Raw genomic sequence first — 13,413 nt, forward strand, 5'->3', positions numbered from 1 at the left:
TGTAATAGTTAGATTTATTGTATCATTTGATTTTGACACGTGACACTTACGTAATCACGTGATCTACATACCAGTATGTGCAAACAACCAATCATATGACACTTGAGCAATCATGTAATCCACATGACCAATCACGTGACAAAATGCCAAATCACGTGACATGACAGCACTTAATACATGCCATTGCAACAAAAATTAAAATAAAGTAGCTATGTATATACATACAGAATTGAACATCAACAAAATGCCAATTTATTATCTTTTCTCTACAGAATGTGACAATATAACTGATGTATTCCGTAGTTTGTCCACAGCACAAGACAATGAAATTATCAATTCATGTAGCAATTAAAATCAAGACAAGAAATCTGCCCATCACTAAATGTATTGCGGGAGTTCCTGTCCAGTAATAAGTCTGTACAGAAATGTCGGCATCGTCTTCATTTTGATCTACAAACGAGAAGAAACACAACGTCTCAACATGCCCACATACGTCTGATTGTGTGTGTTCACCTCTCCTATTGCTGTTGCTAAGATTTCTATAATTTTTTCATGAGGCAAGTCTACTGTACTCTGACCATTGATATCAATTATTCGATGGCCAACTCGAACTCCACCACGTTCGGCAATACTACCACGAAGGATACTGACAATCTTCAGACACAACCAGAGAGACAGAGAACATTACAACTGAATGTATGAGCTGTACATGTGATTATCGATTGCTCACAGTTCCGTTCTGAACACTGAAGCCGAGACTGTATTTCACATCTGGTCGAATCATCATCACTTGTACGACAGGTGGACAAGGAATAATAGTGAGTTTGACTTGTTGCAGACTACGACAGTCCTAACAATAGAAGAAGAAGAAAATATCAGAGCTAGAGCAATCAAACTAAGACACACATGAACAAGAAATAATAATTAATGTTATAGACAAATAAACAGACAAACAACAAACAGACAAACAACAAACAGACAAACAAACACACAAACAAACACAGACAAGCAAACAAACAGACAAACAAACAAACAAACTACACAGACAAACAAACAAAAGACAAACAAACACACAGACAAACAAACAAAGAAACAAACAAACACAGACAAACAAACACAGACAAACAAACAAAGAAACAAACAAACACACAGACAAACAAACAGACAGACAAAAAGACAAACAAACAGACAAGCAAACAAACAAAAACAAAACAAAAAACAAACAAACAGACAAACAAGTATACAAACAGACAGACAGACCAAAAAACAGATCGACAGATGGACAAACAGACAGACACACACACAAACAAAACAAACAAACAAACAAAAAATAAATGGTGGTAAGCACATAAACAAAATGGACAGATAAACAAACAGACCAACAAACAGACAAACAGACAAACAAACAGACAAACAAACAGACAAACAGACAGACAAACAAACAAACAAACACAAATAAACAAACAAACAAACAAACAGACAAACAAGCATACAAACAGACAAGACAGACCAACAAACAGACGCACACACAAAACAAAAAACAAAAAATAAACAGTGATAAGCACATAAACAAAAATGGACAAACAAACAAAGCTACATGCTTAGTCCTGCACATTAGTGACTTCTTAGCATGAAGCATCTAATCCAACTTGACAACTCATCACACACATAACAAACCTTCACAATGTTTGAGCATCGTTCCAAGCTCAACCCAACCAGACTGTGCCCATTCAAACTCGTTATTTGGTCTCCAATATTCAGACATGATGTCTTCGCCGCCGGACCATTCTTTGCCATATGAGCAATCACGGCCGTCGGAACCATTGAACCCCAACCCGACTCCATCAACATCAGCCCCAAGATCTCATTTTTCTTCTTCTCAATAACAACCTAACAGACATCTCATTGCCTAAATATTGCCATGGCAAAATACCATATGTAGGCACCTCTCGCTCGGCTTTCTTGTCACTGAAGAGGTTGAGGTCCTCCAATGGCATTTTCTGTACACTCAGGACATCAATGTAATCAGAGTGAGCCAGCCCCTCTTCTTCGATGCCGTGTGTCCTCAAAAATTCGTGATATGCTACGTCGAATGCTCGACCAATGGCTTTGGATATCATTCGAGCCTAACATACATGTCACAGGACAACTATAAGCCAATCTGTGTGTGTGTGTGTGTGTGTGTGTGTGTGTGTGTGTGTGTGTGTGTGTGTGTGTGGTGTGTGTGTGTGTGTGTGTGTGTGTGTGTGGTGTGTGTGTGTGTGTGTGTGTGTGTGTGTGTGTGTGTGTGTGTGTGTGTGTGTGTGTGTGTGTGTGTGTAAAGATAGATTTTCACTTCTTACATTTTCTGACTCCAAAACATGGCATATGATCCGAGTCTGTCTGACTGGTGTCGTCGCCTGTGCTCCAGCAACTGGAGACTCTGGTGGTGTCCCTCCATTATCAGCAGCAAACTGTTGTACCGTATGAGGTGAGTGTGATCCAATACCTCCACCTGGAGGAAGCGGTGATTGAGGTGTAAACGTGTCAACAGTTGGCGCAGCTGGTGGACCTGCAGGAGTCGTCGGAGTAGACGCATTGCTGTCACCTTCTGTTGACATTGATGTTTGGCTGCGTTGAGAGTGGCTCTTCCTTCTGGCCATAAGAACTAAGATGCTGCCAATATCAGCAATGTAAGAGATCGTACGAAGAGGATGCTCCATGAGAGGACACTGCAACACCAGCAATGACATGAAAGACAAACCATCCCTCCAATACAATAGTCTAGTGTATTGTGAGATGCATCCCTCTAATACAATACTCTAATGTATTGTGAGATGCATCTCTTCAATACAATAGTCTAGTGTATTGTGAGATGCATCCCTCCAATACAATAGTCTAATGTATTGTAAGATGCATCCCTCCAATACAATAGTATAGTGTATTGAGAGATGCATCCCTTCAATACAATAGTCTAGTGTATTGTGAGATGCATCTCTCCAATACAATAGTCTAATGTATTGTAAGATGCATCCCTCCAATACAATAGTATAGTGTATTGAGAGATGCATCCCTCCAATACAATAGTCTAAATAAATGAGTTCATTGTGTATTGAGAGATGCATCTCTCCAATACAATAGTCTAATGTATTGTAAGATGCATCCCTCCAATACAATAGTCTAGTGTATTGAGAGATGCATCCCTCCAATACAATAGTGTGGTGTATTGAGAAATATGCATCCCTCCAATCTGCATTTCCATAAGCTACACGAGACTAACATTATCCAAGGCATTGATAACTGTAATCTTTTGTGTTGAAACCAAAACGTAGATGTCAGCTCTTGGTTGCGATTCTCCTTCTGGTTGCTAAGGAACAAGTGTTTTGTCTTTTGAAATAACCACGTGTCATACTCATGTGTTACCTTGACTCTGCTCACAGCTTCGTGTGCTTGTGTCATTCTTACACTCTTGGATGCAGGTTGGGATGAGAACATTTGAGTAGATCCCAAGTACTACAGAGGAGATAGCCAATAAAAAACTCAAGAAAATTTCTAAAATCGCTGAAACAGTTTGGAATGAGCTACAGAACAATGAATTGTTATTAATGTGTTGTGATAGAATGATAGATGCATGCCTATCGATTGCTCTGTCTGTCTGTCCATTTGTCTGTTTATTCTGTGTGTCTGTCTGTGTGTCTACATGTCCATGTGTCAGTCTGTCTGTCTGTCTGTCTAATAATCTATCCACCTGCCTATCACTAACAAACAACCCAAAATGACTTTCTGACTATTTGCCTACCATCTGCCCCTATCGAAAACCTAATCCTAAATCTCCAGCCTCCAAGCACTTAGAAAAAGGAAAAAATCCTAAAAGACACAAGGACCAATCAACTCCCTCATTGTCATTCACCTTTGCATCAAACAGCACTCCTGTAATAAAGTCTTCCGTTGTCAGCTCATCTATCAACACACCACAATTACACACATCGCACTCTAACAACCCCAACAATCTACCTAAAGCAGATGTCACCAAGCGAGCCGTGGGTACAGCCTATAAAGCAAGCAATCAGAAGAATAAGGAAAAGTAATGATGTTTAGCCTACATGACACACTTGTTGATACGAATTGATTTGATCGGCTTCTTCTGGTGTTTGCGATTCGTTCTCTTTTATCTCATCGGAAAGAGAAGATTTTACAAGTAGTTTACGACGGTTTGGAGAAATTGCTCTCTCTTCGTCGACAACTGTGAATAAAAGTACTTCAAATAATGAATGGGATTGTTGTGGCAACTTTTACAAACTTAATTGACATGTACGTACATAAACTGACAAACAGAGAAAGTGACAACCAACCAATCAAAACAGACTAAGCAACTAACAAACAAAGAACAAACAAATAGACAGAACAAACAATAGACAGACAGACAGACAGATAAAAAGAGACAGACAGACAAAGAGACAGACAAACAGACAGAGAGACAGACAGAGAGACGATTTTCAGTGCAGCTGCAAAAGTGCAACGCACGGGTCATTCAGAAGAAATTGAATGTGTTGTGTGGTGGGTGTCAGATTCCCGAGTCACTCAGCACTCAATTCTTTTGTCATTAGTGTACTTTTAGTTGTCTCTTTTGCCTCAGAAAATATGTATACACTTACCTATGAACACTATAAAGCATTTAGCTTTAGTCGAGTAGTTTCTGCTGTGATGTATGATAGTGTGATTGTAAGAAATAAATGATTCTTGACAGAGAGACAGACAGACAGACAGAGAGAAACAAACAAACAAAGATACAGACAAACAGACAGACAGACAAACAAAGAGACAGACAAACAGACAGACAGACAGACAAACAGACAGACAGACAAACAGACAGACAGAGACAGGCAGACAGACAGACAGACAGACATCAAGTGCATACCTTCGTGCGTTTCATTCTGTTGTATTTTCAGTTCTAACTCTTGCCTTTCAATTCCCTTAGAATCATCACCCTCAACCACTTTACCAGCCTGTAACTCTACCTCATCCTCATGTCTCACATCATCATCACCATGCCCACTGCCCTTCATCGAATCTCCAGACATTTCCGACCTTTCATGCTCACTATCCATTCCCTTTTCAACAGTCTCCTCACTGTTTATGTCTTCTTGCAATGGACTCTCCTCTTTAACCTCAGTCTGTACTTCCTGGCTGTTGCTAACATGTTGCAACTTTGAATAACTGGCAGCTTCAACATCCGGGTCTTCAACGTTTTGCGACTCGCTTTTTACCTCTCTGATGTCATGGTTTGTTTCGGTCTCCATGTCTTCACCTTCCGTTCTGTCATCTTCAACTACGACTTCTTTATCATCATCGAAGACTTCTTCTCTCTCAAGTTGTTTCGTTTCTTCGCGTTTTTCGTCTGTTTCGTGAGTCTCGTTGTCTTTTGCTTGAGGTGAAATTTCTCCTTGTTCCTCAGCCATCTAAGAAAATTACCGGATCTACAGCCTTCCCAATGGGCTTTCCCTCAAACATTCCATTCCCAGAAACAGGTAGCGCGCGTTAGCGTACGTGACCTTTGCACGTAGTCCCAACGTTGTGATACCACTGTAGTGCCTTGTGTGTCAACGTGTACAAAATTTGTATGCTTACGTAAAGTATACCCGATTAGTCACTATAACCAGGTGAAAACATAGTTACTTTCCTCAAAATAAAGATATACTATAGCATAATGGGCTTGTCCTCAGTAACTCGATGAATTAATTGTGTGATTCTGCGTAAGAATTTCGGGCATTCCCTCTTTGCCACTTGTCTGACAGCAGCTGCTGGAGCCCAACCTCCAGGATTTACTAGAAACAGCACAAATTCAACAACAAGAAGCAAGAAGAGAAACTGATTGTTAATCTAAATAAACAATGAGAGCAGATGTTGAGCAGGACAGACAATGTACAGACATGTAGACGAGTGGTTGGAAATGAGACTTACCATGAGCTGAGTATACTATTTTGCACGTGATGTCGTTTCTTGTCAGTTCAGTTCCGGCTTCTCGTGGTTTCAAAATAGTGAATGCGATGAGAACAATGTTCAGTCTCGCTCTCACGAATTTATTAGTCTAATGCAAAAGCGAACAATCAATTGTATGTGACAAACGACATTAACAAATGTCAAACAAATGCAAACAGACAGACAGACAGACAGACAGACAGACAGACAGACAGACAATAAGACAGACAGATAGATAACCAGACAGACAGATAGACAACCAGACAGACTGACAGACAGACAGACAGACAGACAGACAGACCGACAACAAGACAGACAGACAGACAGACAGACAGACTGACAACAAGACAGACAGATACACAACCAGATAGACAGACAGACAAACAGACAAACAACCAGACAGACAGATAGACAACCAGACAGACAGACAGATAGACAGACAACCAGATGGACAAACAGACAGACAACCAGACTGACAGACAGACAACCAGACAGACAGACAGACAGACAACCAGACAGATAGACAGATTGTTATATTAGAACTCTTACTCTACCAATAACAATCGCTAACTCTACGTATGCATAACAATACAGACAACCAGACAAACAGACAGACAACCAGACAGACAGACAGACAACCAGACAGACAGATACACAGACAGACAGACAACCAGACAGACAGATACACAGACAGACAGACAACCAGACAGACAGACAGACAGACAGACATATGATGACTGTCTTACTGGAGCTTCGTTGTGATCTATTGAAAAGTTGCAGACCATGTAGCCATTACACTCTCCATTAACGTCAACAGAAGGATGAGCACTAATAGGTCGCATGTGTGACACAAAGCAAGTATCGCGCTGCGACGATGGCCACACACGCTTGTGAATTTGATGAAAGACGAGTGTAGTTGCATTTAGACTTTCCAACACTTTCACAGTGTCTATTGTACCTGGAGAAGATTGAGAAAAATGTTAGAATGAAGTGCCTACAGACACCTACAATCACAAATTTGTGACATCCCAACATGCACTAATACACACATGCACACACACAGACACAGACACAGACACATACACACACAGACACACACACAGACACAGACACAGACACAGACACAGACACAGACACACACACACACACACACACACACACACACACACACACAGACGCGCACACAGACGCACACACAGACACAGACACAGACACAGACAAAGACACACACACACACACACACACACACACACACACACACACACACACACACACACACACAACACACACACACACACACACACACACACACGACTCCACACACAATAATCTTGTCAAGCCGACTGACAGTTGGATGAACTGCTTACCATCATATTCAAGTTTATAGTCCTTATCAAAAAAGTAATGACATACTTCATGAGCAGTTACACCCTGGAATTACAACTTGGTTAGTAGAATAAATCCAGTAAACAACAACACACATAACACACACACACACACACACACACACACACACACACACACACACACACACACACACACACACACACACACACACACACACACACACACACACACACACACACACACACACACACATAAAGGTAGACAAAGAAACAGACAGATACACACAAAAACAGACAAACAGACGAACAAGACAAATGCAACTCAACTCACTGGAATCGTGTGATGAGCCTTGAGAGGATCAAGGACAACACCACCTTCTTCCAAGTCTCTCCGATACACTTTCATGTCTCCGTCTTCGTGTACAAGGGACCACAATGTACCAACATCTTCGTAAGCATATTGTAGATTCTCTTTAACTTTCTCTTCCACCTGAGATGGCATGTGGTGGAAAATAATGGATTTTAATATGAGGGAAATCGTGTTACCATTTCGGATAGTCTGTGCTGTTGGAGGTGCTGCAAGTTGCTGTCTGTCGAGTCTGTGGCTCCGGAAACTCTTCTTGGTAAGTGATCACGCTGAAATGGCATCGAGACACATGACAATTGACAAAAAACAAGAAACAGCAACAGACACAAAACAGACAGACAAATGGACAGACAGACGAATGGACAGACAGACAAATGGACAGACAGACAAATGGACAGACAGACGAATAGACAGACAGACGGGTGGACAGACAGACAGACAAACAGAGACAGACAAACAAATAAACAGACAGACAGACAGACAAACAGACAGACAGGAACACACACAGACAGGCAGACGCACGCGTGTGCACACACACACAGTACCGTGTACAGAGGAAATAAGACAAACAACCAAGCCATCTAAGACCTACAACTACATGGACTGACGTGTACAACAAATAAAGTCGAAATACTAAGATATCATGCAATGACTCACAGCAGATTCAATCTCATCCTGCTGATCAAGTGCCATCTCCACAGCATCAAAGAATTCCTCTTCATTGAGAGCACTATGTGGACCTTCCTGTGAACACAACAAAATATTTAACAACAAACAAACATATGTAAACACACAATAATTATAGACACACACATGCACACACACACACACACACCTCATAGTCTGGTCCAGCCATGATGCCTCTCTTTGCTTGTGAGAGTGCTGACTCATAATCTTCCTTCAGTTTCAGTCTTCTCTCTCGTTCCTAAATTACAGACTCAACTTACCATGTGTACACACTGCCAGTCTCTCTCAACTTGATCAGCTAGCATCTAATAGTCTAGTGTATTGTGAGCTGCATCCCTCCAATACAATAGCCTAGTATATTGTGAGATGCATCCTTCCAATACAATAGTCTAATGTATTGTAAGATGCATCCCTCCAATACAATAGTCTAGTGTAGTGTGAGCTGCATCCCTCCAATACAACAGTCTGGTGTATTGTGAGATGAATCCCTCCAATACATAGTCTAGTGTATTGTGAGATGCATCCCTCCAATACAATAGTTTAGTGTATAGAGAGATGCATCCTTCCAATACAATAGTCTACCGTATTGTGAGATGCATCCCTCCAATACAATAGCCTAGTGTATTGTGAGATGCATCCCTCCAATACAGTAGTCTAATGTATAGTGAGATGCATCCCTCCAATACAATAGTCTAGTGTATTGTGAGATGCATCCCTCCAATACAATAGTCTAGTGTATTGTGAGATGCATCCCTCCAATACAGTAGTTTAATGTATAGTGAGATGCATCCCTCCAATACAATAGTCTAGTGTATAGTGAGATGCATCCCTCCAATACAATAGTCTAGTGTATAGTGAGATGCATCCCTCCAATACAATAGTCTAAACATTCTCTCCTACCTTTTTTAATCTGCTCTTCCACTGGTCTTCTCTTTTATTCATCAACTCGACACAATGAGACAGCATCGACAACACCCCAGCAGTTGTGGCTTTAAATGTGAACGCCTCTCCACGATAATCAACTCCAATGACACCTTTACTCACTGCAGCAATTGCAGTAGCCACCGATGTTTTATGCGGAGAAAGAGCTGGACTACTAGGAAGACTGTTGGCAGAAGTGTCATTGTGGGTTTCCGTACTCAAAGGTTTGAGGTCGGAATGCGAAGTATCAGCTAATTCTGGCTCTTCCGCATTGACTACTTGAGAGTCTAGGGAAACAACATTCTACATACTACCATGTAAACAGACAGCCACACTAGCACACAGTATAAAACAGACAGACAGATTGATGGATAAATATAGACACAAACAAACAGATAATGTACTGCAAGCAAACAGGTGGACAAGGCAGACACAGGCAAGGCAGTAAACAAAGATAAGCAAAGAAATAAACACACAAACACACAAAACAAATAAACAAACAGACAGACAGACAACAAACAAAAAGTAGTTGAGCACACATGCACACGCACACACACACACACACACACACACACACACACACGCATGCACGCATGCACACACACACACACACACACACACACACACACACACACACACACACACACACACACACACACACACACACACAGCAAGCAAGATGCAACACTCATATATATACCAATGCCATTCCTACATACCGTCCTTCTCATCAACTGCTCTCGCTGTTGCCTCGTGACACGCATCGAAAACGGCCTGCAACGTATCAACCTGCTTGCACAATATCTCCCTATACGTTTCCATCTCGTTTAATTTCTCTCTCAGATGTGGACCCAATTGCTGCTAACAAACATGTCATTCATACAGTACAGAGAAAATACAGAGTAACGTCTCACAGTAAATGAAGATGATGACTGTTGAGACATCATTGAGTTTAGTGATAATTTTGAGCTGTATCTGCTGAGACTGGCTGGTGTGTCTGATCCATAACCGTTGTCAGATATAATCACTGCCTTTTGATTATAGAGCAAGAGTTTGGTATTAATTGAGATGAAATAAAACAAGAAAAGAATAAAAAAATGAAGACTTGCACACTGTTGACAATCGGTAACTATCACTGTATTTCTGTCTGTCTGTTGTCTGTCTGTGTGTCTGACTGTTGATGTGTGTGTGTGTGTGTGTGTGTGTGTGTGTGTGTGTGTGTGTGTGTGTGTGTGTGTGTGTGTCTGTCTGTCTGTCTGACTGTCTTTTGTCTGTCCGTCTGTCCATCTACCTAGACTCTTTCTGTTCACATAACCAGTAAAGCGGCACCTTTGTAGCATCCAACATATCAAGCCACTTCTGTCGATCAGCGGGACTCTCAGCACGCAGATAATACACGCAGTCATGGACACTCACATCAAACCTCGACTCATCAAACTCATGCGCCTACATACCAAAACGCAGTGACCCAAAACAAACTCCATCACACAAAATCATCAAACATCAATCACCACACACAAAATCACTACACATGATTATCACACAACAAAACGTCACACAAAATCAAGACACAAAATTATCACATCCACAACAATTTCAATGAATCATTGACCCACAGAAACAATCAGGCGGTGCATCAGTCTTCAAGCTTGCGCAATCTCATACTTCACACTCTATCATACACTCGACCCATTATCAATGTCTGCACATCCAATCTACTCGCAAACCCCACAAACGCACAAACAACCGGAAAAACCACCATCCACGCGTCGAGACGAGAGCGAGAAATTCATCCGACGTACCTTGATTGCCGTGTCCTTCTGGACTTGAACTGAACCGCGACATCCGTGAGCCTTGTCCGCCTCCGACTTGTAGTAGATTAACTGGCCGTGGCTGAGGACGACCCAGCGGTCCTGCCAACCGTGAAAGAAGTTCGTCCATTTTGAGAGAAGACCCTGGAACTCGGGAAAACGTCGAGTCTGCTCCTCCTCTTCCTCCTCGCTGAAATTATCGTCTGAGCTATGGTCTGCCATGCTGGCTCGAGGCCGTTGCGCGACGTTTGGTCGAGAAGTAGCGACGGGATGAGAAAGGAGGGTAAATTGTAAGCGAATGGAGAGGGTTCGAGACGTTGAGTGTTAATCCACGTGAAGGTTGGATGTTAGTGCGTTAGTCGAACGTATACGGATGGTGATACGTTCTGATTGTAGAGAGGGTTAGATCACGAGGTAACAAAAACTGTCATTATAAATGCGCAAGCGCAGTAGATACGGTTTTGGCGCATCCGTGTGGCGCCGGTTCTTTGTACCAATTGGAACACCGCGTTGATTTCATTCATGTGACATCCCCACTGTAGAGAAATGAGTGACGAAGGTGTTCACTTTGGCTCTACATGTCCGCCTCAGGCTGCCACTGCTGAAGGTATGGACACGGCTCTACCTGTGGGTGGAGCTGTGGGAGTGAGCGACAGCTTGTCGAGTCTCACGGTTGAGCTAATAGAAGCGCATCAGAGCCAAATGAGTGAAATAGCCGAGAAACAAGAATTACTAGCTGCTGTGAAGGCATCAGATTTGAAAGGCGTTTGTAATGGTATTGAATGTTGAAGCGCTTTTGTGTAGGAGAGAACACATGAAGGTCCGATGATTGAAGATTAGCTAATTAATTAATTAATTAATCATGTATTCATTAAATTTAGTTTTGTATTTCTTGACATTGTGTTAGCACAATAGACAAGTAATACTTGCTCGTGTCATTGGCAGAAGAGATCAAGAAGAAGACATTATCGCTCAGTTTGCTAGAAATGAACAGAGACCTCAGTCATGAGAGACACAAGATCTCTCTTCAAGCAGTACAAGAGGATAGACTGAGACAAGGTATTAAACTCACAACACAAGGACCCATGCACTACTTCTAGTGCGTTGCATTGCATTCTGCTGGTTAGCACCCCAATCCAGTCTAGCCCTGGGCTAACAACTTGATGTCTCTTCTCGACGAGAAAGAGACACTCGAGACAGGGCTGGACTAGACTTGTTCAACACCAGCAATCACTGAATCTCCTCCTTGCTCTTTCTGTACTATTGTAATATACATAGAAATCACAGAGCAACTCCAGCGTAATGTCAAACTTCAACAAAGGCTGGCCCTGACATGCAGACAATATGAAAACGAACACAGGTTGACAGACACCAAAAGAGACAGTATTAGTAAGAAATCAATTCAATATTTGGCAGGGAATTTTGTGATTATGAAAGCAAGATGGAAGCTCACAGCGACAGGGTTGCTGACTGTGAGAAACAAGGACGGCTGCAATGTCAAATACAACAACTTGAAGCAGAAATTAACGAGTCAAGACGAAAAAGTATTGCACAGTAACATTTTCCAGTTTTCCAGATGCAAGTGTTTGCAATAGCAATACACTTGTCCTTCACTCCGTGTCTATGTCTGTCTCTGTTTAGTCAGCTTGTTGTTTGTTAGAGTCAGAAATAGAGGCCCAGGCTAGTTTTGATGATCCACTGAAGTTCGCAAATGGACACTTGCTGATGGAACTTCAGTCCCGCTTGGATCGGCTCCAATCTTTAAAGGCTCAACAAACTGAGACAATTCAGAGGAAATTAATGGCCAAAGAGAATGCAAACGAGAGATTGAAAAAAATAAAGAGAGAAACAGAAATGCTCCAGGTGAAACATTGTGCTACAGAACCTACCATCCACACACACACACACACACACACACACTGACACACACACACACACACACACCTGACAGAACAGTTCAGCCAGTGGATCTACTCATCTCAGATAGCACAACGTTATATTCAATTGGTTTGTCTGTCTAGAGAAGAAATCAGGCACAGATGACAAGACTCAAACGGCAACTTCAAGAGGCACAGGCAAGGAACAGACACTGGGCCAATGAAGCCACACGACTCCAACAGAGCATTGATCAAATAGAAACCTGCATATAGACCAAGCCACACATTGCATATACACCCAGAACTTCCACTTCATTTGTATAAGAAACAAAGACAAAAGCATTCCAATGATATACATACATAATGCTAATAAGATTGATAGTGAATGTGTGAACTAACTAAAACACTGACAGCAATCCTTCACACTCACGTGAGCTTAACTGGCA

At 41.8% G+C, this 13,413-nt stretch overlaps 3 protein-coding genes across 4 annotated transcripts; 1 reads left to right on the plus strand and 2 right to left on the minus strand.

The window, feature by feature from the left end:
* Positions 1–235: 235 nt before the first annotated feature.
* On the minus strand, positions 236–5,574 carry LOC134192289 (protein lin-10-like). The gene is made up of 12 exons (XM_062661012.1): positions 4,898–5,574; positions 4,092–4,222; positions 3,994–4,030; positions 3,890–3,939; positions 3,403–3,492; positions 3,260–3,346; positions 2,343–2,711; positions 1,947–2,126; positions 1,678–1,890; positions 731–850; positions 514–654; positions 236–450 (listed from the first exon to the last, which is right to left on the minus strand). Exons 1-12 carry the CDS (start codon positions 5,436–5,438, stop codon positions 379–381), a joined length of 2,031 nt encoding a protein of 676 aa, XP_062516996.1. The 5' UTR covers positions 5,439–5,574; the 3' UTR covers positions 236–378.
* LOC134192290 (ceramide transfer protein-like) lies at positions 5,569–11,488 on the minus strand. 2 transcript variants are annotated; one of them, XM_062661014.1, is made up of 13 exons: positions 11,082–11,488; positions 10,609–10,725; positions 10,194–10,310; positions 9,999–10,137; positions 9,259–9,566; positions 8,507–8,596; positions 8,329–8,415; positions 7,851–7,940; positions 7,636–7,794; positions 7,326–7,389; positions 6,705–6,916; positions 5,941–6,067; positions 5,569–5,804 (listed from the first exon to the last, which is right to left on the minus strand). In XM_062661014.1, exons 1-13 carry the CDS (start codon positions 11,310–11,312, stop codon positions 5,677–5,679), a joined length of 1,869 nt encoding a protein of 622 aa, XP_062516998.1. In that variant the 5' UTR covers positions 11,313–11,488; the 3' UTR covers positions 5,569–5,676. The 2 variants fall into 2 exon arrangements, with proteins under 2 accessions (XP_062516998.1, XP_062516997.1); XM_062661013.1 differs by having other exon boundaries at positions 9,999–10,140.
* Positions 11,489–11,509: 21 nt separating this feature from the next.
* LOC134192291 (meiosis-specific nuclear structural protein 1-like) lies at positions 11,510–13,409 on the plus strand. The gene is made up of 7 exons (XM_062661015.1): positions 11,510–11,837; positions 11,895–11,910; positions 12,036–12,149; positions 12,369–12,450; positions 12,507–12,634; positions 12,751–12,953; positions 13,112–13,409. The coding sequence occupies exons 1-7, from the start codon at positions 11,637–11,639 to the stop codon at positions 13,238–13,240; spliced, it is 873 nt and encodes a 290-aa protein (XP_062516999.1). The 5' UTR covers positions 11,510–11,636; the 3' UTR covers positions 13,241–13,409.
* Positions 13,410–13,413: the final 4 nt, after the last annotated feature.

This window comes from Corticium candelabrum, chromosome 16 (genome assembly GCF_963422355.1).
Source record: "Corticium candelabrum chromosome 16, ooCorCand1.1, whole genome shotgun sequence".
Classification (NCBI taxonomy): domain Eukaryota; kingdom Metazoa; phylum Porifera; class Homoscleromorpha; order Homosclerophorida; family Plakinidae; genus Corticium; species Corticium candelabrum.

What these genes read in the sequence shown, in the direction of transcription:
- LOC134192289 (XM_062661012.1), bottom strand. Translation starts at nt 5,438, where the DNA reads ATGGCTGAGGAACAAGGAGAAATTTCACCTCAAGCAAAAGACAACGAG. An exon ending in ACAGAATGAAACGCACGAAG is followed by an intron (nt 4,223 to 4,897) that starts GTATGCACTTGA and finishes TTTTATTCACAG; the next exon opens with TTGTCGACGAAGAGAGAGCA. An exon ending in CTTGGTGACATCTGCTTTAG is followed by an intron (nt 3,940 to 3,993) that starts GTAGATTGTTGG and finishes GTGTGTTGATAG; the next exon opens with ATGAGCTGACAACGGAAGAC.
- LOC134192290 (XM_062661013.1), bottom strand. Translation starts at nt 11,312, where the DNA reads ATGGCAGACCATAGCTCAGACGATAATTTCAGCGAGGAGGAAGAGGAG. An exon ending in GGAAGAGCAGATTAAAAAAG is followed by an intron (nt 8,597 to 9,258) that starts GTAGGAGAGAAT and finishes TCTGTAATTTAG; the next exon opens with GAACGAGAGAGAAGACTGAA. An exon ending in TGGCTGGACCAGACTATGAG is followed by an intron (nt 8,416 to 8,506) that starts GTGTGTGTGTGT and finishes TTGTGTTCACAG; the next exon opens with GAAGGTCCACATAGTGCTCT.
- LOC134192291 (XM_062661015.1), top strand. Translation starts at nt 11,637, where the DNA reads ATGAGTGACGAAGGTGTTCACTTTGGCTCTACATGTCCGCCTCAGGCT. An exon ending in AGAGGATAGACTGAGACAAG is followed by an intron (nt 12,150 to 12,368) that starts GTATTAAACTCA and finishes TAATATACATAG; the next exon opens with AAATCACAGAGCAACTCCAG. An exon ending in GAGAAACAGAAATGCTCCAG is followed by an intron (nt 12,954 to 13,111) that starts GTGAAACATTGT and finishes TTGTCTGTCTAG; the next exon opens with AGAAGAAATCAGGCACAGAT.